This window comes from Littorina saxatilis, linkage group LG5 (genome assembly GCF_037325665.1).
Source record: "Littorina saxatilis isolate snail1 linkage group LG5, US_GU_Lsax_2.0, whole genome shotgun sequence".
In the NCBI taxonomy this organism is placed as follows: Eukaryota; Metazoa; Mollusca; class Gastropoda; order Littorinimorpha; family Littorinidae; genus Littorina; species Littorina saxatilis.
In genome coordinates, this window is record NC_090249.1 from 56,632,103 (window position 1) to 56,656,759 (window position 24,657).

The 24,657-nt window shown below is 39.5% G+C and overlaps 1 protein-coding gene and 1 long non-coding RNA gene across 3 annotated transcripts; both read right to left on the minus strand.

Moving 5' to 3' along the window:
• Positions 1–803: 803 nt before the first annotated feature.
• Positions 804–23,226, minus strand: LOC138967484 (lengsin-like). 2 transcript variants are annotated; one of them, XR_011455975.1, is made up of 6 exons: positions 22,924–23,226; positions 16,918–17,204; positions 7,985–8,232; positions 7,436–7,727; positions 1,217–4,658; positions 804–1,057 (listed from the first exon to the last, which is right to left on the minus strand). XR_011455975.1 is itself a non-coding variant. In XM_070340040.1 (5 exons), the coding sequence occupies exons 1-5, from the start codon at positions 23,090–23,092 to the stop codon at positions 4,311–4,313; spliced, it is 1,344 nt and encodes a 447-aa protein (XP_070196141.1). In that variant the 5' UTR covers positions 23,093–23,226; the 3' UTR covers positions 1,087–4,310. The 2 variants fall into 2 exon arrangements, 1 of the variants encoding a protein (XP_070196141.1); XM_070340040.1 differs by lacking the exon at positions 804–1,057 and having other exon boundaries at positions 1,087–4,658.
• LOC138967483 (uncharacterized) lies at positions 9,327–11,571 on the minus strand. Its single transcript, XR_011455974.1, has 2 exons — positions 11,407–11,571; positions 9,327–10,165 (listed from the first exon to the last, which is right to left on the minus strand). It is a non-coding gene; the product is annotated as an uncharacterized lncRNA (long non-coding RNA).
• Positions 23,227–24,657: the final 1,431 nt, after the last annotated feature.

A 24,657-nucleotide genomic window follows, 5' to 3' on the forward strand; every position in this document is an offset into this window, starting at 1 on the left:
GTGCACACACCACACACACACACTGACCGTGCACACAACACACACACACACTGACCGTGCACACAACACACAATGACCGTGCTCACAACACACACACACAATGACGGTGCACACAACACACACACTGACCGTGCACACAACACACAGCGCACACTGACCGTGCACACCCATACACACTGACACGCACAGGCACACGCGTCAAAATGTGTCATAGCCGTTACCATTTTTAATCGTTTATTATTTGTTCGGTAGGCACTCTCTTTAGTTGAACGTTTTGTTTTAAGAGTGTTTGCCGGTAAACCGGTGGACGAAGATAGAACATTGGACAGAGGAAAAGATTGGATTAAGGGTTAAGTTTAAAATGCAGGATATAATAGTTGGGTATCAAGACACAAGTTGTAGTAGAAAGATGAGAAACTTTGTAAATCACGTAATATTGATTGGGAAAATGTGTGTTAGTATCTTTAGAAAGACAACTTGTTGTGGATCCATTTTTTTTAATTTTTGAGTTCCAAATATCAAGTAGAAAAATTGTAAATATAAAGTATAATTGTAAATAGAAAATGTCCATTATTTGTACATGTGCTATACACCTATGTTTTGAGTCCCCCCCCCCTCCCCCCCAAAAAAAAACCAATGAAGGTTGCTCACCGCCTATTAATTTTTTTTTAAATAAATAAAAAAAGGGGGTTGGGAGGGGGGGGGGGAGTGAAAAGAAAAGAAAAGAAGAACAGTAAAAGGAGGGTTTGAAGCAGCCTGCATGCAACTGAAGTAACAAAATAAATTAAAAAAAGGCTCTCTCTGATTAAATAGAACGAGAGTCACAACTAACTTCAATGCAAACTGACTTGCACGCTTTATGCTCCCTGAATAATATAAGTTATGCTAAAATAAATAATGTTGACTCTAAAAGGATACTCATAACGCCTTTGTTACGACGGGCTTTCGAAATAGACACTGCATCTTAAATTGTAGGCAGTGGCGAAAAACATGCATAGATCCCAACACGGGCCGCTCTGGCAAGTCATATCAAAAGAACGAACAAAGCCAAAGGAAGCTTTTTTTTTTTTTTTTTTTCTTCTTTTTTTTTCTTTTTTTTTTTTGACCTCAGTTGCATGCAGGATCTAGGATGCTTCAACCCATATTTTTTGCCCGATTGTTTTTTTTTGTGGTTTTTTTTGTGTTTTTTAAGGCGGGGAGCATAACCCAAAGGAACCTAATAATTACCTAATGTCAATAAGAAGCGACCAGTATATTTTGAAAAGTTCCCCAAAACGTTGTGTAGCTTTTTTTGTTATATATTTGTGGTTTTGTGTAGCTTTATCGTCCACCAACCCGTAATAATGGGTGCCCGTTATGATTTAGAAAAAGTCGTATAGTCATACTACATAGTCATACTACACGGTCATGTTTGAATGTTTTGCCTGTGTTAGTATGCTTGCAGATTGTATTGATGTAGTGTTTGAGTTTCGTTGTTCACTTGTGTGCTGAATGCTGCTGCACATGCTTTTGCTTTGCTTTGTATGTATTATGTATGTTTGTCATTGTAAAGCGCTTTGAGAATGTAAAGCGCTCTATAAATCTCCCATATTATTATTATTATTATATAATCATGCGTGTGTACTCAAGCTACATGACGGTAACGTAGATGACTGGCGCTTACATTTTATCTCACGAGAGAGCCAAGAGTCACCTGACCGTCCATCCTGAACTCAGGTAAAATGAGTTACTTCCCTTCGGATCTCATTTATCCCTGACAAGATGCCTTTGTTTTCCTTCTCTGGAGAGGAAATCGATTTTTTTTTCATATGTGTTTTTTATTTAACATATTTAGAGCTTTTTGTAATGTGTTATTGATATACGCAGATTCGCGATCGTCTATAATGATTTTTCATGGTGTTGTGTAATTTTTAAATTACAAAGGAATTGTTATGTAAGACAGTGTCAAGCGAGCTATCTTTCGCGGATGTATCTACTGTGCAAACAACTCTAAATATGGCAAGTGTCACGTGATAAATAACTTTGTCACGTGATCATAACAAAATGGCTACGGGGCGTACGAAACTTTTTTCGTAACCAGTTGGGAGTGATGCAACAATATCACGGTCTCCTTCCCACAGCAGTCTCAAAATGTCGACTTGTTTTGATCTTAGAACGATGTCTTTATCATAACTGTGAAGAACAGAACGGAGATCACTGTCGAAGTCGCCCATTCTACAATCACGTTCGTCTTTTGATCAGAAACATTAGCGAAAAACATATGGGAGATAACTCTCTGTGTTCTTATTTTGAGAGATTTCGGCTTTTAGACACTTTCTTTCCCTGTACTCCGCGGAGCAATTATCCATCCTGTCAGAGAGACATGAGCGATAGCGTGGACCGATGATTATCAGAATGCTGACGGCTCTGCCAATACTGTTCTCGTAGTATGCTCCTGTAGGCGAAAACCACATCACAAGTTGGAACATCGATTGTTTATCTTTTGCTAGAAATAGCCGGTAATGTGGATTACGGTTATGGAATCCCTTATAACTTACGTATAGGATGTTTTTAGCAGTGTGTATTGCTCTCAAGACTAGGAGATCTATGCAAGTAATTGCCATCTATTGATGTGCCGCAGTCAGCTCACGGCCGACCATAACAGAGGTGAGAAAAGTTGAACTTTGACGGCTTGTTGTATTAGCTGCAGGACTCCCGGACACACACAAAGAAAAACTGAAATGGTCACTCCTTATTGACACTGAGCGTAATACCATCAACACACATGCAGAGACGCACACTGGAGCACCGAACGGCAAACAAATAATTATAATGACAGGGGAAAGGCTCCTAATATGGACCGGCTCCTAATATGGACCACCTCCGGTTCTGACAAACTAACGGCGCTAGAGCGCTAAAAACAATTTCATTCGCTTTATTCCCCCTCTCTGGATAAGTTGCACATGTCAAAACAGTTGCAGAAACACAAACCTCAAAACCGTTAGGCTTTTTCGCTTTTTTTAACTTTTGGCAGCGTTCACTCTAAATTTGCCGCCTAAAACGGACTCGTTTCTGTCCACAGCCAAAGCTTTTATCACACAAAAATTCCCGCAGTGAGGCACTGCGGTTATGAAATTAAAGGCCCCTCCTGTTTTTGGAACCGCAGGAGCTTTCTAGTTTGCTGTTAGGTAGATTTTTGGTTCCTCTTTCCTGTCATGCTTTCTTTTTCTTCATGAATTCTTTTCTTTTTTCTGCCTTCTTGCTCATTCACCTGTATTTTTTCCAAAAATCTCTTCTCTTGCCGCTTGTCTCGCGATTCATGTATAGTTTAATCTGTTAGTGTTCTGATGTAAGTCCAGCAGTAGATAGGTTAAGCCTATTTTAACATACTGGAAACTGGTAATCTTCCAGTAGGTATTAATTTAGTTTTACTAAAGCCTGCTGGGACACAAGTAATGGGTTAGTGCATTTGTAAACAGGAATCGCTTGACAAGTGGCCCCCTTCATCCCCCCCTTCCTCGTCCTGATATGGCTCTGCGTAGTCGGCTGGACGTTAAGCAACAAATAAACAAACAAATCACACAAAAATGGCTATACATGACAGCTAAGACAGTACTTGTTACATTTTAGCAGTGTGTACCCCGGGTTTCTACTGCAAACAAAAAATAATAGCAAAACCTCAAAGTATGTGTGAGTCCCCTAATATGGACCACCTTCAACAAATCGAAGAAAATAAAAACTAAAGGCAATTTTGATTAATTCATTAAGAAGCTTGCTGAAAATAACCTATAACTAGCCCTCGAGATTTCAAAAAAATATAACAAATAGTCTTTTTTTTTTTTTTTTTGAAGTAAATAGTTTCACTTATTTTCACTCTGTTTTTGATACGCTTCTTCAGTTTCGTGGTGTGCTTCAAATAATGCTCTCATCAACCCGAAACAGCTAAATCTAAAGCATATTTGAATTTGTCTGACTTGCACACTAAATTGTATCATGGTATTTTGAAGTATAGGGGGCTTTTTACAGTGATTCGTGAAGGCCGCTTCACTGGTCCATATTGGGCGCCCAGGCTCCTAATATGGACCATTTGTGATTGTTTCTGTATTTAATTTTTGCTGAATGTCTATCAAAGCTATTTCACTCTAATTAGGCCTAACGGTTAAACTAAGAGAGAAGGACTACCAACCACAAAATGAAACTTCTTCGCAAGAAAACAAGCTAGTTATCAGCAATAAACAAAAAGTGATCCACATTAGGGGCCCTTCCCCTACGGTTGTGAATGAGGTTTCCTTTCAAACCAGTAAAGGTAGAGGCATTGCCACTGTTGTCTCCTAGAAAGACGTGATGAATTTTCGTCGTTCATATTGAAGCTTTTCTTCATCAGAATCGCAAGCCAGCTCTGCGTACGGCTTTACTTCGCAATAACGTTTCGCTGTGACGTAATTTGACACAAATCTTTGACCGAGACCTTCTTTCATGACGTCATCCTTTTCCAGTGCGTGCAAGGCTTCGTCGAGTGAAGCAGGAAGCAGTTGCGCAGTAGGGTCCCGTGGGGGTGGTGACGTCACTTCCTGTTCAAGGCCAGACATGCCTGCGACAAGATGGGCCGCGATCAGAAGGTACGAACTGACTGGACCCGTTCCCAATCTGCTCTCCAAGAATACGTTGCCCTTAGCAACCTAGTTGCGGTAGGGAAGAAAAAACAAACATATTTGAGAGAACAAGAACAAGAACAAGAACAAATCTTTAATTGTCTAAGGCCACAGCCCCTTACAATAGTGGTTAAAATAACAGCAATAGTATCTGCACAGTTATAAATTATAGTCACGCATAAAATTCAACAAATACATTAAGACCCTGATGACATGTCACTGAACCTGATTTATAAGGGTTCGTCTCTTCTGTAACATATTAGAGAGAGACAGAGACAGAGAGAGAGACAGAGACAGAGAGAGAGACAGACAGAGAGAGACAGACAGAGAGAGACAGACAGAGAGAGACAGACAGAGAGAGACAGAGAGACAGAGAGAGACAGAGAGAGAGGTCTAAAACACAAGCAGTGGTGGATTTAAGGGGGGGGGGGCCGAAGGGGGCCCGGGCCCCCCATTCAGGGAAAATAAAAAATAAAACAAGTCGCGTAAGGCGAAATTACTACATTTAGTCAAGCTGTGGAACTCACAGAATGAAACTGAGCTTATTCCCCCCTCTGCTTCTTTACCTCTGTAAACTTGTAGGGGTAGTTATTTTTCGATAATGACCCAGCAACCAAACAAATAACGACCCAGCAACAGCCTGAATCCTCGATAGTGCAATGGGTTGAGAAGCTGTTCTGTTTCGGTACTACTTTTTGCGACTGAAAAGTTCCGAACGCTCTAATGTACGAAGTATACATCTCTGGAGCAAACAATACAAACATACCGCATTTAAATTAACAACTACAGGCCTGAACACATGAATCTCCATAGAAAATCTATGAGTTCGGTTGTTTTCTGAATCTAGATCAGACGTTCATCACAAGCAATTTCCCAAGGCAAGTAATTTCCCTCAGTTTCTTCGACAACAGACTGCAATCCGACGGTCAGTTTTCAACAATATTTCATTTAATAAACAGATCACACGCAACCAAATGCACACATCTCATCAATTTAAACAACATAAAGCGGTTTCATACACTATTTTCCCCAGAAAACTTAACTTCATACAGTTTTTAACGTTGGAACACGGGTGCAAAAGTTCGTCTGCTAGTCCCATTTGACGAAAGAACATTATCCTAACCGATACCAAAACATGAACAGAACACACAATATCTGCCTTTACCGCCACAGCAGAATAATAACATATCTGTTTACTTGATTTTAGTCCAAAACAGGGAAACTGACAAGAAGTGTTAACAGAATGGAATGATTTGCACGGAACTATCGCCTTGCGCAGGTTGACAGGTTGAGTGAATAAAATTCGATCAAACTTTTGCACAAAAACTCCTCTTTTCTTTGAATAACTGAAGAAAGGAGGAATAAAGAGGTTACACACCTCGTCTCAGTGATTATCAAAAATAATGGTCTCAGTTCGCGGTCATGAAAAAGCTCGCTAAAGCTCGCATTTTTCATGATCCGCTAACTTCGACCATTATTTTTGATAATCACTGAGACTCGGCATGTAACCTCTACGTAGTCCGCCGCTTGTGCAAAAGGCAGTGAAAGTGACGAGCCTGTTTGGCGTGGTAGCGGTTGCGCTGTGCTTCATAGCACGCTTTACTGTACCTCTCTTCGTTTGAACTTTCTGAGCGTGTTTTTACCGTCGCGATATAACCTTCGTGGTTGAAAACGACGTTAAACACCAAATAAATAAAGAAAGCGTGTTTTTAATCCAAACATATATCTATATGTTTTTGGAATCAGGGACCGACAAGGAATAAGATGAAATAGTTTTTAAAACGATTTCGGAAATTTAATTTTGATCATAATTTTATATTTTTAATTTTCAGAGCTTGTTTTTAATCCAAATATAAGATATGTATATGTTTCTGGAATCAGAAAATGACGAAGAATAAGATGAAATTGTTTTTGGATCGTTTAATAAAAAAATAATTTTAATTACAAGTTTCCGATTTTTAATGACCAAACTCACTCATTAGTTTTTAGGCCACCAAGCTGAAATGCAATACCAAACCCCGGCCTTCGTCGAAGATTGCTTTGCCAAAATTTCAATCAATTTAATTGAAAAATGAGGGTGCGACAGTGCCGCCTCAACTTTTACAAAAAGCCAGATATGACGTCATCAAAGGTATTTATCGAAAAAATGAAAACATCGTCCGGGGATAACATACCCAGGAACTTTCATGTCAAATTTCATAAAGATCGGCCCAGTAGTTTAGTCTGAATCGCTCCACACACACACACACACACACACACACACTCACACACACACACACATACACCACGACCCTCGTCTCGATTCCCCCTTAGTCAAAACTTGACTAAATGTAATAAAAGAGAGAGAGACAGAGACAGAGACAGAGACAGAGAGAGAGAGATGATTAAATGACAGTTTCTGAGCTCAGGTGGCGCTAGATTGCAGCATTTTGCTTCCTTGAGAAGAAAAAAATCCGCCCCCCCCCCTTCCCCCCCTAGCATGTTCGGGCGCTTCGCGCCCCCAATTCAGTTTGTACAAAAAAAGTTTGGGTGTGCCCCCCCCCCTTCCTTAAGATCCTGGATCCGCCCTTGACAAGGCAGGCAGAATGGAAGAACCAAAGGCCCAAAAGATAAAGAACAGTGCAGCTAAAATGAGAATCAGCAAAAATCAACATTTCATCCAACTGAGATCGAAATTATGACCTCAGCTGGGTTAATAAGAGTTTTGAGTTCATCAAGCCAGATCCCGAATCTAACCGGTTTTCAAATCTCAGCCATGACAAAATTGTACGTTATAAACGGTAACAATAAAGCAAGTCCCTGACCTTGAACCTTGTCATAGTGTCACGATTCTCCACCGACCAATCAGCACGTGATGAATAGTCGTCGCTGAACTCCAAGCTGCGGTAACAGTTGACAGTGGGGCAACACAGTGCTGTCAGGGCACGCGCGTGACGTAGCAGGCCAGCGTTCCAACGTAACGCCAACTCGGAAATGGCGTTGTCTTTGACGTCATCCTTCATGACGTTTTGTCCGTCAGCAGTCCACAGCGAGTGGTTGAAGTGTAAATTGTTAAACGGGCCAAGCTGCGGCACCGTCATGAAGGTCGCCTCGAAACTGGGAAATGATACACAGCGCTTTGGGTCATACTTTACCTTCCGTCACCTCTTTTGAAGAAAAAGGAAAAGAAGAAGAAGATGTCTCGTTTCAGTAAATAGAGTTTATGTGTGTTGTGAATGTCCTGATAATTCTTCTTCATGTTCGTTATAATCGTTACAGGCAGGCAGGGTGTGCCGAAGAAAATGTTCTATGTTTGTGTAGTATTTTTAATGGACAATACAGTATTGTTTTTAATTATTGTTATTGCTATTTACCGTCGACGCCTAAAGAAGACCTTGACGGCATTTCTGACATGAAAGGCGAGGTCAGCAGAGGTCAGTCCTTCACTCGGTTCCACGTTCAGCTCCCACTGACCAGCGCCCAGCTCGGGGGCCATGGCCGTGATGTGGATTCCGGCCTGCTGCAGCTCTTGATGCAGTTCTAGCAGGACGTCCATCTCCGGCTGGACACTGCGAAGGTCCAGGTACCGTTCGTGATTGCTTCCTAAAGGAGTGCCGTCATCCTGCGTAAAGTGCACAGGAGCTTGTATCAAAGCGCCGGTCGATGGAAATATTCTACTCATTAATCTTAACTGTATATAGTATTACTGCTGCCACTGCTACATGTAATAGTGAATAACAGTAGTAATACTACAGTAAGGATACTTACATCGACCGGTGCTTTGATACAAGCTCCTGTGATGAATGGTATGAAAACAGGTTCTGCGTCTTGGTACAATCACCCCCCGCGGGTTAGGGGGAAGAATTTACCCGATGCTCCCCAGCATGTCGTAAGAGGCGACTAACGGATTCTGTTTCTCCTTTTACCCTTGTTAAGTGTTTCTTGTATAGAATATAGTCAATTTTTGTAAAGATTTTAGTCAAGCAGTATGTAAGAAATGTTAAGTCCTTTGTACTGGAAACTTGCATTCTCCCAGTAAGGCCATAGGCTATATTGTACTACGTTGCAAGCCCCTGGAGCAATTTTTTTATTAGTGCTTTTGTGAACAAGAAACAATTAACAAGTGGCTCTATCCCCTCTCGCCCCTTTCCCCGTCGCGATATAACCTTCTTGGTTGAAAACGACGTTAAACACCAAATAAACAAAAAGAAAGTAAAGTCTTGGTACAATCAAGATTTAATTTAATTTAAACACAATACAATGATAAAATGGAAAACAATAGGGACAAGAACTTACAATTTTTGTTTGTTTGTTTGTTTGCTTAACGCCCAGCCGACCACGAAGGGCCATATCAGGGCGGTGCTGCTTTGACATATAACGTGCGCCACACACAAGACAGAAGTCGCAGCACAGGCGTCATGTCTCACCCAGTCACATTATTCTGACACCGGACCAACCAGTCCTAGCACTAACCTCATAATGCCAGACGCCAGGCGGAGCAGCCACTAGATTGCCAATTTTAAAGTCTTAATAATAATAATAAATGAGCATTTATATAGCGCAACATTTAAAATTAAAACACAGTTATACAAGCATTTACATCTACATTCATAGTCAGCAACGCTTAATTAAAAGCATACACCATCAAACATACATATTACAAAAGATTCTTCCACTAACTAAGTAATAAAAACATGAATAAAATAGGTAGTGAAAACAAGGAAATATGGGAATGTCGCTAAACCTGGAACAGTTAAGGAGAAACAGCCGTACCAGACAAAAAAATTATTATTGCAAAGCGTTTTTTATATTGTCACATACTAGACTCTATCAGTAAACAAACGAACAACATAAGATAAAATAAAAGTCACACAACTCATCAAACTGACCATTATAAAAATTTCTGCATTTGTTCCAGGTTGGACGCATGGGTGTGTAAAGTGGAACACTGTGTTGTCAAACTCGGAACACATGCAAAAACACACTGACTCTCTTTCTAGCTCTGTCTGTGTCTCACACACACATATATACACCCACACACTCTCAATCACACGCACACAATTACACATTGCCACACACACAAGATAAATTCATACGTCATAACATTTTGATTTAGCCATCTTATTTAAATGTCTGTTTTTCCACATAACATTGGATTTTTACCAAAGAAATAGTAAATTTGATAACAATTAATGCCTCAAATGTGAAAAAAATATAAATAAGGGCTAGGTCTAAACAAATCGGATAAAAAAACTGTTTTTGTAAAACATGAAAAAAGAAGCTAAGAAACGATTTTTCACTCAATGTCCTTTTGTTTTCTACTTTCAGTGCAGTCCTCGTGTGATCAATGCCGTGTGTATACTGCTGGCACTGTATAATGTTCAAAGGGGTGTTGGTGCCACACAAGAAGCAGTACCAAGATATTTCGCAGCATAAAAGTCGTGACAGGAACACCAAATGTTCTTGATGCGCAACGCAAACCCATTTCCCCGTTTCTGACAGCCGACAACGCGCAGCCCATTTCTTCGGGTAGCCACCGTCCGGGTCCCAAAATACTGTAAAACAAATCAATCAACCATTCAATAAAAGGTATAGAAGGAAAAAATACAATAAAACTGAAAAGAGAATTGAGTACGTGACTAAAACGGTTCTATGCTAAATGCCCCCCGGACAACTGCCCCCCCCCCCCCCCCCCCCCGGACAACAGTACTGCCCCCCGGACAACAGTACTGCCCCCTGGACATTTGCCCGCCTAGGACAATTGCCCCCCGTGACAATGAATTGCCCCGCCATTCTTGTCTGTATGTTTAGCGAGTTATCAAGTGTTGTATTGTTGTCTAGAGGGTATTCATAGGTAATGGAAGTCTATAATTTGTTTTCTCAACGATATCTATATAATGCTTCCTGGTTTGAATACACACACACACACACACACACACACACATACACACACACACACGCGCGCGCGCGCAAACACACACACACACACACACACACACACACACACACATATATACACACACACTCACACACATATAGACACATATACACATAAATACTATAAACACCCAGACAAAGACAAACTGACAGACATACACACAGACAAACCGACACAGACACTTGCACGCCCACACTTACGCCCGCATTTACACCAGCAAACACACTCACACACACACACACACACACACACACACACACACACACACACACACACACACACACACACACACACACACACACACACACACACACACACACACACACACACTCTTATTGAAGTGAACAGCTTTTGCAAAAACTTGCACGAAGAGTGGTGAGAAAAAAATTGGGGGGCAGGTGTCCGGGGGGCAGTTGTCCTCCCTCGGTGGGGGGGGGGGGGGCAGGTGTCCGGGGGGCAATTGTCCTAGTAGGGCAATTGTCCGGAGGGGGGGGGCAGTTGTCGGGGAACAATTATCCAGGGGGCAATTAGCCTGCCACGGACTAAAAACACCAGTGTTCACTTTATCGTTTGATGAGGGTAAGATGGAACAGAATGCGTCAAAGCTGGAACACTGTTCCATGTTTGCCTCTATATGTGTTCCAGCATAGCCGCATGGCACCTGCATGGATTTCGACTTTAGCTGTAGGATACATGTGACGTTTCCAATCTTTTTTCCCCGTTCATAGTGTAACACATTGATGTAGGTTTGTAATAGCAATCAACATTTTATGTGAACGTATATAGATAAAGAGTAATAAAACGAATTCTAGACAATAGAAATAAGAAGAAGAAGGGAGAAAAGTTAAAAAAACGTACCTCTTCTTTGGTTTTGCCGCAGTTGCCATTTTTCTTTTTGCAATAACATCGGGAGGGGTCACTAGACATTTCTGCTAAAAAAAATTTCATGAATTGTTTCCCGTTGACCGCATATTGAGGTGTTCCAAGTTAGCCGACTGTTCCGGGATTGGCGACTTTCCCTTACCAGCTGAATACCCTAAATCAAACAGAACATGTTATCAACAATACTGAAAACAGCCCTAGATGTTTATATACATTATCATATTATCACTAAAACAACAAATACACAACATGTAGTCTTAGGTATGACCCGGCCGGGGTTCGAACCCACGACCTCCCGATCACGGGGCGGACGCCTTACCAATAGGCCAACCGTGGCGGTCAAGAACTTAAGCCTACAATGATGAAATGGAAAACAATAGGGACAAGGACTTAAAATGATGAAATGGAAAACAATAGGGACAAGGACTTAAAATGATGAAATGGAAAACAATAGGGAGAAGAACTTACAATGATGAAATGGAAAACAATAGGGACAAGGACTTAAAATGATAAAATGGAAAACAATAGGGACAAGAACTTACAATGATGAAATGGAAAACAATAGGGACAAGAACTTACAATGATGAAATGGAAAACAATAGGGAGAAGAACTTACAATGATGAAATGGAAAACAATAGGGACAAGAACTTACAATGATAAAATGGATAACAATAGGGAGAAGAACTTACAATGATAAAATGGAAAACAATAGTGACAAGAACTTACAATGATAAAATGGATAACAATAGGGAGAAGAACTTACAATGATAAAATGGAAAACAATAGGGACAAGAACTTACAATGATAAAATGGAAAACAATAGGGACAAGAACTTACAATGATAAAATGGATAACAATAGGGAGAAGAACTTACAATGATAAAATGGAAAACAATAGGGACAAGAACTTACAATGATAAAATGGATAACAATAGGGACAAGAACTTACAATGATAAAATGGAAAACAATAGGGACAAGAACTTACAATGATAAAATGGATAACAATAGGGACAAGAACTTACAATGATAAAATGGAAAACAATAGTGACAAGAACTTACAATGATAAAATGGATAACAATAGGGAGAAGAACTTACAATGATAAAATGGAAAACAATAGGGACAAGAACTTACAATGATAAAATGGAAAACAATAGGGACTAGAACTTACAATGATAAAATGGAAAACAATAGGGAGAAGAACTTACAATGATAAAATGGAAAACAATAGGGACTAGAACTTACAATGATAAAATGGATAACAATAGGGAGAAGAACTTACAATGATAAAATGGAAAACAATAGGGACAAGAACTTACAATGATAAAATGGAAAACAATAGGGACAAGAACTTACAATGATAAAATGGAAAACAATAGGGACTAGAACTTACAATGATAAAATGGAAAACAATAGGGACAAGAACTTACAATGATAAAATGGAAAACAATAGGGACAAGAACTTACAATGATAAAATGGATAACAATAGGGAGAAGAACTTACAATGATAAAATGGAAAACAATAGGGACTAGAACTTACAATGATAAAATGGAAAACAATAGGGAGAAAAACTGACATGAGGATAAAGTGGATAACAATAGGGACAAGAACTTACAATGATAAAATGGAAAACAATAGGGACAAGAACTTACAATGATAAAATGGATAACAATAGGGACAAGAACTTACAATGATAAAATGGATAACAATAGGGAGAAGAACTTACAATGATAAAATGGAAAACAAAATGGAGAAGAACTTACAATGATAAAATGGAAAACAATAGTGACAAGAACTTACAATGATAAAATGGAAAACAATAGGGACTAGAACTTACAATGATAAAATGGAAAACAATAGGGAGAAGAACTTACAATGATAAAATGGAAAACAATAGGGACTAGAACTTACAATGATAAAATGGATAACAATAGGGAGAAGAACTTACAATGATAAAATGGAAAACAATAGGGACAAGAACTTACAATGATAAAATGGAAAACAAAAGGGAGAAGAACTTACAATGATAAAATGGATAACAATAGGGACAAGAACTTACAATGATAAAATGGAAAACAATAGGGACAAGAACTTACAATGATAAAATGGAAAACAACAGGGACAAGAACTTACAATGATAAAATGGATAACAATAGGGAGAAGAACTTACAATGATAAAATGGAAAACAATATGGAGAAGAACTTACAATGATAAAATGGAAAACAATAGGGACAAGAACTTACAATGATAAAATGGATAACAATAGGGAGAAGAACTTACAATGATAAAATGGAAAACAATATGGAGAAGAACTTACAATGATAAAATGGAAAACAATAGGGACTAGAACTTACAATGATAAAATGGAAAACAATAGGGAGAAAAACTGACATGAGGATAAAGTGGATAACAATAGGGACAAGAACTTACAATGATAAAATGGAAAACAATAGTGACAAGAACTTACAATGATAAAATGGAAAACAATAGTGACAAGAACTTACAATGATAAAATGGAAAACAATAGGGACAAGAACTTATAATGATAAAATGGAAAACAAAATGGAGAAGAACTTACAATGATAAAATGGAAAACAATAGTGACAAGAACTTACAATGATAAAATGGAAAACAATAGTGACAAGAACTTACAATGATAAAATGGATAACAATAGGGAGAAGAACTTACAATGATAAAATGGAAAACAATAGGGACAAGAACTTACAATGATAAAATGGATAACAATAGGGAGAAGAACTTACAATGATAAAATGGAAAACAATAGGGACAAGAACTTACAATGATAAAATGGATAACAATAGGGAGAAGAACTTACAATGATAAAATGGAAAACAATAGGGAGAAAAACTGACATGAGGATAAAGTGGATAACAATAGGGACAAGAACTTACAATGATAAAATAAATAACAATAGGGACAAGAACTTACAATGATAAAATGGATAACAATAGGGAGAAGAACTTACAATGATAAAATGGAAAACAATATGGAGAAGAACTTACAATGATAAAATGGATAACAATAGGGACAAGAACTTACAATGATAAAATGGAAAACAATAGGGACAAGAACTTATAATGATAAAATGGAAAACAAAATGGAGAAGAACTTACAATGATAAAATGGAAAACAATAGTGACAAGAACTTACAATGATAAAATGGAAAACAATAGTGACAAGAACTTATAATGATAAAATGGAAAACAAAATGGACTAGAACTTACAATGATAAAATGGAAAACAATAGGGACAAGAACTTACAATGATAAAATGGAAAACAAAATGGAGAAGAACTTACAATGATAAAATGGAAAACAATAGGGAGAAGAACTTACAATGATAAAATGGAAAACAACAGGGAGAAGAACTTACAATGATAAAATGGAAAACAATAGGGACAAGAACTTATAATGATAAAATGGAAAACAAAATGGAGAAGAACTTACAATGATAAAATGGAAAACAATAGGGAGAAGAACTTACAATGATAAAATGGAAAACAATAGGGAGAAGAACTTACAATGATAAAATGGAAAACAACAGGGAGAAGAACTTACAATGATAAAATGGAAAACAATAGGGACAAGAACTTACAATGATAAAATGGAAAACAACAGGGACTAGAACTCAAGCGAACCCATATTTTTACCCATATTTCACGTGCTCAAGGTCTTCGCGTTTATATGTTTGAGTTTGTTATTTACAAGGCTAGAATTGTGATGTTTCATGACAATTGCACACATTCACATGCACTAACTGTACACCAATAAATATCCGCCTGCTATTTGAAATTAGATAAGAAAATAGCATCATCTAATTAACATTTAGATATGTAGCCCCCCCCCAAAAAATAAAATATATATATATATATATAAAACATCAGAAATTGTGAAAGAAACAATTGAAAGTCAGCAGAGACTTTCTTCCGAGATTTGTTAAAATCTCTTAGCAGAGATAGAGAGAGAAGTAAGTATCCCTTCACAGACAGCCTATTGGGAGCATCAGACCCTCCTCAAGGGGGACCGAGATTTACAGAGCAAAGTCCCTTTGTGGGGGACGTATCGCAAGGTAATCTAATATATATATATATTCATATTTAAACACATTTCCCCCCAGAAAAGACCGGACAAATTCCCCCCTAGTCCTATTGTCCCACCAACCATGACAGAAATTGTTTTCTTTAGTGACATCAAAACAAATAATAGGACGCTTTCAGAAAACACACACACACACACACACACATACCGTTACACACGCACCTATATGTGTGGATGGTTACCTAAGAGGCGGCACTGGGTGCAGTGCCTTTCTAGTGCACTTGCACTACAACAGCACTGGGTGCAGTACTCGCTCCGGCATCGAAGAATTTTGCACTAAAAAATGCACAAAATTTGACCTATTTCGTCGCCTATAGAGGACGGAAAGAATGTCATTTTGAACATTGTTATGACATTCTTTCCGTCAAAAAAGTCAATTTAACGGTGTTAAATGAAGCGACCATCCACACAATTAGGTTGCCATCCAGAGTTTAAATTGCCATCCACGTGTGGATGGTTGCCTTATGGTGATTTAGGCAACCAAACCTGTGGAAACATGGGTACACACACACACACACACACACACACACACACACACACACACACACACACACACACACACACACACACACACACACACAAACACTTCAAGCGTACACTAAAGATTAAAGGCACAGTAAGCCTCCCATAAACCATCACAGATATTGTCAGGCTTTTACACACAGTACAAACACCCTTTCATTTAAACACTCACCGAACGGGAACATCCTAGGTGCCCTACGTAAAGAGCGAGCAATTTTTAAAGAATTAATTTTGCGGATTGTCTCAGACAATCGGACCGTGGTGCGTTTTGGCGCTAGACCTAACTTTTAAAATCTAAATAATAAATTGACAGCTTGTTACACAAACATTCTTAAATCATAAAAGAATTCTTTTTTCATCAAGACAAGATCAGTACAATTCGAAGTTTTGAAAGTTTGAAAAAAGAAAAGCCCGGAAGCAGGGTCACGCAAGGTCGTGGTTCTCGTAGCAGACGACGGTTTATGCCTATCGCCAGTTCCTCTGAACAGTCAAAGGCCATCGCTAGAGTTCTTGTGAACTACAGCCGTTTGTTTCGTGCATAGTCAGAGGTACATAATAACGTGCTATTGCAGATAAGCTCACATCGAGTCGCATTCAAATTACTAACTGACGACTGCATTGTGAAAAAGAGAAACTGAATCACACGGGTTCACGATGGCTCTGGGGTAAGATAAACCACGCAAAAATAAATTCTTCGAAAATTGCTCGCTCTTTACGGAGGGCACCTAGGATGTTCTCAAGCGGTGAGTGTTTAAATGAAAGGGTGTTTGTACTGTGTGTAAAAGCCTGACAGTATCTGTGATGGTTTACGGGATGCTTTCTGTGCCTTTACGATCTACTTACCATTTTAAACACATTGAACTCAAACTCAAAAGCGGACTTGAGAATCAAGCTGTGGTCATTCCACAGCTTGTCCAAAAGCCGCTTGACCATCTGCCGTGTGTCTGCCCCTTCGGCCACTCCCTCCCCTGTGAGATCACACAGCACCATGCCTGTTGTCCGAGACTTGTGGTCACTCCACGGTGTTACTTGTAGTGTGCTGGGATCGGCCGTCCAAGTACCGTTCTTCTCGGTCAAAAACATGTCCATGTCTTCGGCATGCTCTGAGTAGGGTCCCATAAACAGGGCCCCTGAAACGTATAATACAGATGTGTTTTTCTAAACGGGGATGTTTACGTTTCACTCTGTCTGTCTGTCTGTCTGTCTGTCTGTTTGTTTGTTTGTCTGTTTGTCTGTTCTTCTGTCCGCACTTGGATCTCTGGTGTTTATGGGTCAATTCAACTGGTATTTGGTGTGCAGATTGGAAGTGGGATACACACGGTCGTAACCAAAAAACAGACGGGGCAGGGGCGGACGAGGGGGGGGGGGGCACAGGGGGCACGTGCCCCCTCCCCCCCCCCCCCCCCCGAAAAAAAAAGAAAAAAAAAGAAGAAAAAAAAAGAGATTTTTCTATGCTGATTCTATGACCATTTCTAAGTTCAAATGGCACCAGATGGCACCATTTTGCTTCTTTGGGCAAAAAAATGTTCCGGGGGGGGGGGGGGATGCCCCCGGACCCCCTTAGCAAATTCGGGCGCTTCGCGCCCATCACATTCACTTTCGATTCAAAGTGCCCCCCCCCCCCCTTACAAAGCAACTGATCCGCCCCTGCGGGCGCATTGGCCTAGTGAATAAGGTATATAATGCATTGGCCTCCCAATCGGAAGGAAGTTTTTTTTAGCATGACACAAGCGTATTTAATGTAAATTCTTGATTGTGTGGTTATACGATTTCAGCAACACATACATATATATTCAAAGAAAGAAAACAACTAATAAAAGCCAGAGGTAGGGGAAAGGCTCCTAATATGGACCGGCTCCTAATATGGACCACCTCCTGTTCTGACAAACTAACGGCGCTAGAGCGCTCAAAACAATTTCATTCGCTTTATTCACCCTCTCTGGATACGTTGCACATGTCAAAACAGTTGCAGAAACACAAACCTCAAAACCGTTAGGCTTTTTCGCTTTTTTCACTTTTGGCAGCGTTCACTCTAAATTTGCCGCCTAAAACGGACTCGTTTCTGTCCACAGCCAAAGCTTTCATAACACAAAAATGGCTATATATGACAGCTAAGACAGTATACCGAGAGGCATAAATTCCGCAAACTGATCTTTAAAAAATCACAAAAAATCAACTCAGAGGTGAATGTTTTCAATGTTTGAATATTTTATTTATTGGCCATTTTAGTGTTTAAAAACCTTCGCTTTATTGATTTTTAATAGAACATCATGAAATGACAATTTTTCAAAAAAAGTGACTGAGTCCAAGCGCAATGATTTCGGAAAACGTTCAGTGTTCATCACGTTCAATGCTTTGGCCAGCTCTAAGCATCCCAATCGCTTGCTGTCTCTCTCCTTCATCAAGTCGTGGCATGATTGCGATATCTGATACAGCCAAACAGCCAGTTGCATTTTATAGGGCCACACACTATCTTTTTTACGTTATTGTCTCCCGTTCAGCCCATTGTCTTTATTAGCACAGTGAGCTGTGGCTGGATCAGCAATACTGCAAAGCGCACGCTGACAGCGTGAAACATTTGCTCCGACACTCAAGATGTCAACTACAAATTACAGGTTCAATCTGATTTTCGTTTGAGAGCAAAATCGTTCAATGCACTATTTGCAGAATTTATGCCTTTCAGTATACTTGTTACATTTTGGGATGACCAAGCTCCTCCAGGCGTTGGAGGGAAAAATTGAAGCAGCGGGCAGGCGGCAGTTGCGGCTCAGGCAGGGACACCTGCCAGACGCCCCAGCACAATCAAATGGCAGGGCCAAATGTAGTGGAGGAGTGGAAAGGGTAGTAGTCACGAAGCCCAAGTCCAAGCGTCTTGTTTCAACTTTTTATTCAAGAAAACAATGCAAGGAAACGTAGAGGCCGAAGGCGAAACCCGTAGACAGCAAAGCAAGTGTATTGTCGTGTTCAGCTGCTAGGAGCGAATGCATGCTCATGCCGGTGTCCGGCCTATACTTATAGCCCCGGCGCGGACTGCACAGAAAGCACCGTCCGGCGGCGATGAAAATCGGACTGAATACGGCCAGAAACACGGAATCTGTGTTTCTTACACTTGCTTTACCCTACGTTATTTAAACAAATACATAACCAATCATAACAAACAATACATCAAATTAAAGCTACGACCTTTAGCTTTCCATTGCAATAGATCACATTTCGTAAAAACTTATATTTATTTAGTAGGATGCAAAAACAATGGTCCTAGTGAAGGCACTGAACCAACTTCAGTGCGGAAAATTACAAAACTCTCTAAACTGGAATAATGGACAAACTCATAAATCATACAGATAAAAAGAAGAACCCTAGACAAACATCATGATATGCGTTACTTGGGGGAAAATTATACATTGACTTAGTACGAAGCGGTAAAGTCCGAAAGTAAATGGAATCGGCTAAATTCCTGCGCGAGTACCTGTCTGCATAAATTAGCAATCTTTGCAGAGGAACCAAGCATCACTCATTACAACCAAATCCTTATAAACAAACTAAAATCATATGCAACATAGGTACGGGATATGTAATAGTGATACAAAAATGACAAAACAATGATTGAAAAGACAAAGATGAGTTTGTGAGAATCAATTTCTCTCAACGATACATGAAAACCGGTCAAGGTCAGAGTGACGCTTTGGTCAGTTCGAAGCATTATCGTAAATAACACAATAATATGCAGCCATCCAGCCTAATCAGTGACTTCTATGCAAACCTAAATATAATTAGGACCGTATCAAAGATAAAAGGGACTTTGAAAGATAGAAGTTAGGTAGATATATAAAGAAAGGTATTGTATTAGAATTTGCGCCGGCAAGGTGCGCGCGCATCATCGTATCGTCTGCTATGGGATGGGTTATCCCGTTTGTACTGTACACAAGGCTGTTTCGCTATGCGATGATTAGAGTGTTTAGGGTAGCGAAGTGCACTTTGCTACATCAGCAATAAACAAAAAGTGGTCCATATTAGGGGCCCTTCCCCTACTGTACATTAAAACGTCAATGTCCATTGTGGGCCAAAGAAATTTGCACAATTTTGAAACAACAACAATGATACATGTATTTATTTAAACGCCCCACGATGTTGTGCCTGACAATCACAAAACAACAAAAAAAGAACGCCGAGGCGTGATTAATCATTCAGTCAAGCGATTGCACGGAAATACGCCCGGTTCTCTCTAACTTTCTTTGTCAAACAATGTGAGGGGTGGGAGGGGGGGGAGAGAGAGAGAGAGAGAGAGAGAGAGAGAGAGAGAGAGAGAGAGAGAGAGAGAGAGAGAGGCGGGGGATATAGAAGACAAAAGCTTGAGGCAAAATCTTTACTATGTTTAGGGAAACAAAAGTCACAATTTAAGGTGGTGTCATAATCTGTCGCCTTTCAATATGACGTCATTTGCGTGTTCCAGACTTGATATGACGTGCGTTTATCTTGATTAGAGTGTACAGGCTGGAAGGTTATTTCCTTTCAAGGAATTTCGGCATTTTAAGCACATTTTCATCGCCAAACACCATAAACTATATATATTTTGAATCAGCAAATGATAAGGAACGAACAAATAATAATTGCATGTGTCACCTTCACTATTTGACGGTATTCTTCATTTTAAGCCCATTTTTTAATCAAACACAACACAACTAGGGGAAAGGCCCCTAATATGGACCACTTTTTGTTTCACGCTGATAACTAGCTTGTTTTCTTGCGAAGAAGTTTCATTTTGTGTTTGGTAGTCCTTCTCTCTTAGGTTAACCATTCGGCCTAATTAAAGTGAAATAGCTTTGATGGACATTCAGCAAAAATTAAATACAGAAAAAATCACAAAGGGTCCATATTAGGAGCCTGGGCGCCTAATATGGACCAGTGAAGCGGCCTTCACGAATCACTGTCAAAAGCCCCCTATACTTCAAAATAACATGATACAACTTATTGTGCATGTCAGACTAATTCAAATATGCTTTAGATTTAGCTGTTTTGGGTTGATGAGAGCATTATTTGAAGCACACCACGAAACTGAAGAAGCGTATCAAAAACAGAGTGAAAATAAGTGAAATTATTTACTTCCAAAAAAAAAAAGACTATTTGTTATATTTTTTTTTAAATCTCGAGGGCTAGTTATAGGTTATTTTCAGCAACCTTCTTAATGAATTAATCAAAATTGCCTTTAGCTTTTATTTTCTTCGATTTGTTGAAGGTGGTCCACATACTCAGTTTGAGATTTTGCTATTATTTTTTGTTTGCAGTAGAAACTCGGGGTCAAAACTGCTAAAATGTAACAAATACGGTCTTAGCTGTCATATATAGCAATTTTTGTTTGATAAAAGCTTTGGCTGTGGACAGAAACGAGTCCGTTTTAGGCGTCAAAGTTAGAGTGAACGCTGCCAAAAGTGAAAAAAAGATAAAAAGCCTAGCGGTTTTAAGGTTTGTGTTTCTGCAACTGTTTTGACATGCGCAAGTTATCCAGATAGGGTGAATACAGCGAATGAAATTGTTTTTAGCGCTCTAGCGCCGTTAGTTTGTCAGATCAAGAGGTGGTCCATATTAGGAGCCGGTCCATATTAGGAGCCCTTCCCCTATATATTTTCGGATACAGAAGGCAATACAGAATACAATGATGTCACCTTTTTGATTCAAATATTGACTGACAAGAAATTGACAAAATGTGTTTAGTTTGAATGAACATTTCATAAACAAATTGTTAAGGTAGGGGAAGGGCTCCTAATATGGATCGGCTCCTAATATGGACCACCTCTTGATCTGACAAACTAACAGCGCTAGAGCGCTAAAAACAATATTCGTTGTATTCACCCTATCTGGATAACTTGCGCATGTCAAAACAGTTGCAGAAACACAAACCTTAAAATCGTTAGGCTTTTTATCTTTTTTTCACTTTTGGCAGCGTTCACTCTAACTTTGACGCCTAAAACGGACTCGTTTCTGTCCACAGCCAAAGCTTTTATCACACAAAAGTTGCTATATATGACAGCTAAGACCGTATTTGTTACATTTTAGCAGTTTTGACCCCGAGTTTCTACTGCAAACAAAAAATAATAGCAAAATCTCAAAGTATGTGTGAGTCCCCTAATATGAACCACCTTCAACAAATCGAAGAAAATATGGACCCTTTGTGATTTTTTTCTGTATTTAATTTTTGCTGAATGTCTATCAAAGCTATTTCACTCTAATTAGGCCAAGCGGTTCACTTAAGAGAGAAGGACTACCAAGCACAAAATGAAACTTCTTCGCAAGAAAACAAGCTAGTTATTAGCATGAAACAAAAAGTGGTCCATATTAGGAGCCCTTCCCCTACCAAGCTGAAATGCAATCCCATAATCCAAACCAAGTTGAAGATCATGTAACGTCAATATCAAACAAATTGACAAAAAACTCTAACCGTGAGAGTGCCGCCTCAACTTTTTCAAACGGGCAAAACTGACGTCATCAAACAGCCCTATCAAAAATCGGAGAAAAAAGGCCCTTAGGAAATGCCCTGACAAATGTGTGTACATCAATTTTTACGAAAATCCGTCGGGTAGTTTCTGAGAAATGGTTGTCACACACACACACAGACACATAGACACACACACTGACACACACACACACACACACACACACACACACACACACACACACACACACACACACACACACACACACACACACACAGTCACACACACACATCGGGAGACAAACCTCGCTTTACGCTCTTGTTAAAACATTCAGTCATTTTTTGACTGAGTGTAACTGAAAACAAAAACATCAAAACCCTTTCTTTTTTAACAGGCGGACAGACACAGATATATTTACCAAACGGCAAATACAACCCATTCTCCATCTTTTCCTTGACAAATTCGTGAGGAATGATTTGTCCTCTTGGGATGCCGTTGATGTCTGGTATGACAAAGAAGACATAGTCCAATGTATTCAGCTCTCCCTGGGATCCCTTATTTTCATCAATCGTCGATGCGTCTGCCATTTTTACTTTGCGTTAGCTGCTGACGGTTGTTTCCCCAAAGACGCACAATCCCTAGTTATAATAATTATAGTCGCCTATGGACACCAATTCGCGACGTAAACGTGCGGTGCAGCGTGGTGTAATCTCTCGACGATCTTTATAGACTGTTGGTGACGTAGCAGAAGGGATTAGTGAGAGAAGCGATCGAATGTGATGTAATATGTCGGTGATCTTAGATGCAGTGAACGGGAGTAGAGAGATAAGCGATAAAATGAGAGGGGCAGACAACTGTATGTTTTATAGGTGTGGAGTGATGTCCCCTGATTTGGCTAGAAAATGGAGGAAAGCGGTACAATCGAATTACATGTACTTCCGAAGCTGTATGTGTTTGACGGGGGCGATTTGCATTTGAACACTGACATTCAAAAATGTCTACCAGCTTACATGAGCGGAAACGTGAATAAAACTATTTCTCAAGAAAATGCATATGCCGCCGAACGGCGTTAAAGTCCTGCTTGGTTTGTCTTTTTCAGGTGTTTATTTAAGTGTATATTTAACGTTTTTGTTGGCTGTTGCTTATTTACAGAAAAATTAAGACTTGCAGATACATAAAAACAGACCTTTCTCTAAGTGACTTTGACCTTGAAAGCATAAACTTCAAATATTGCTTTCACACTCGTGACTGGCTTTTGAACGATGGTGACCGGTAAGAGTAAGGAAATGTTGGGTGACCGCGTGTTTATGTATGTTTATCTTTGTACCTAACTCCCGTACATACCCTCTGAACTCGCCTCTGTCATATCATCAACAACCTAACAATTAAACATTCTTTTTGATCTTATTTGTCATTATAGAAGCTTTTCACTAAAATGATAAACAACGCAGCCAAATAAGTAAACAGAAGGTGTACGTATTATCCGTTTTTAGAAACAAGATTTCAAGGAACGAAAATCCAAATTGACCAGGCAGGATAGTTGATAAAGAAAACACAAAACATACACATGTAAATAAAAACGTCCCTTCAAAAGTATCTGGATAAAGGGAGCCCTGGGTTGATGAGAAAGGGGAGAAGGTTGTCACCGAACATGTCCATATGCCAGTAGACAGTTCAGTGCCATGCATATACTCCTAGTTCTGAGAGATACACAATACTACCAACTTTTTCGGGAATATAATTTGATCCCATTTTGGGAGACCTTTTTACACACCAAGATCCATATAATAACCTTTAAAAGTTATAAGTTTATGTACAGGGATTTTGTGTACTGCTGGGGTGCGTCTAGTTTTAGCGAAGAGGAAACAAAGAGAAAAAAATAGACTTGGGGTTTTCCATAACCGTCATCTGCGTTACCGGCTTTTTCTAGCAAAAGAGAAACAATTAACGATCTAATTTGTGATATGGTTTTCGCCAACACGAGCATACTACTATATGGTATGGTTTTTATTCATATGTTAATTAATATGTAAAGCGCGGAGAGCACAGTTTACTGGGGTTCGCGCTATATAAGCTTTCATTATTATTATGGGGGTCAGGAGGCCCCCATTCTATACGGATAGTTTGGTTATGGGGGCCAGGAGGCCCCCAT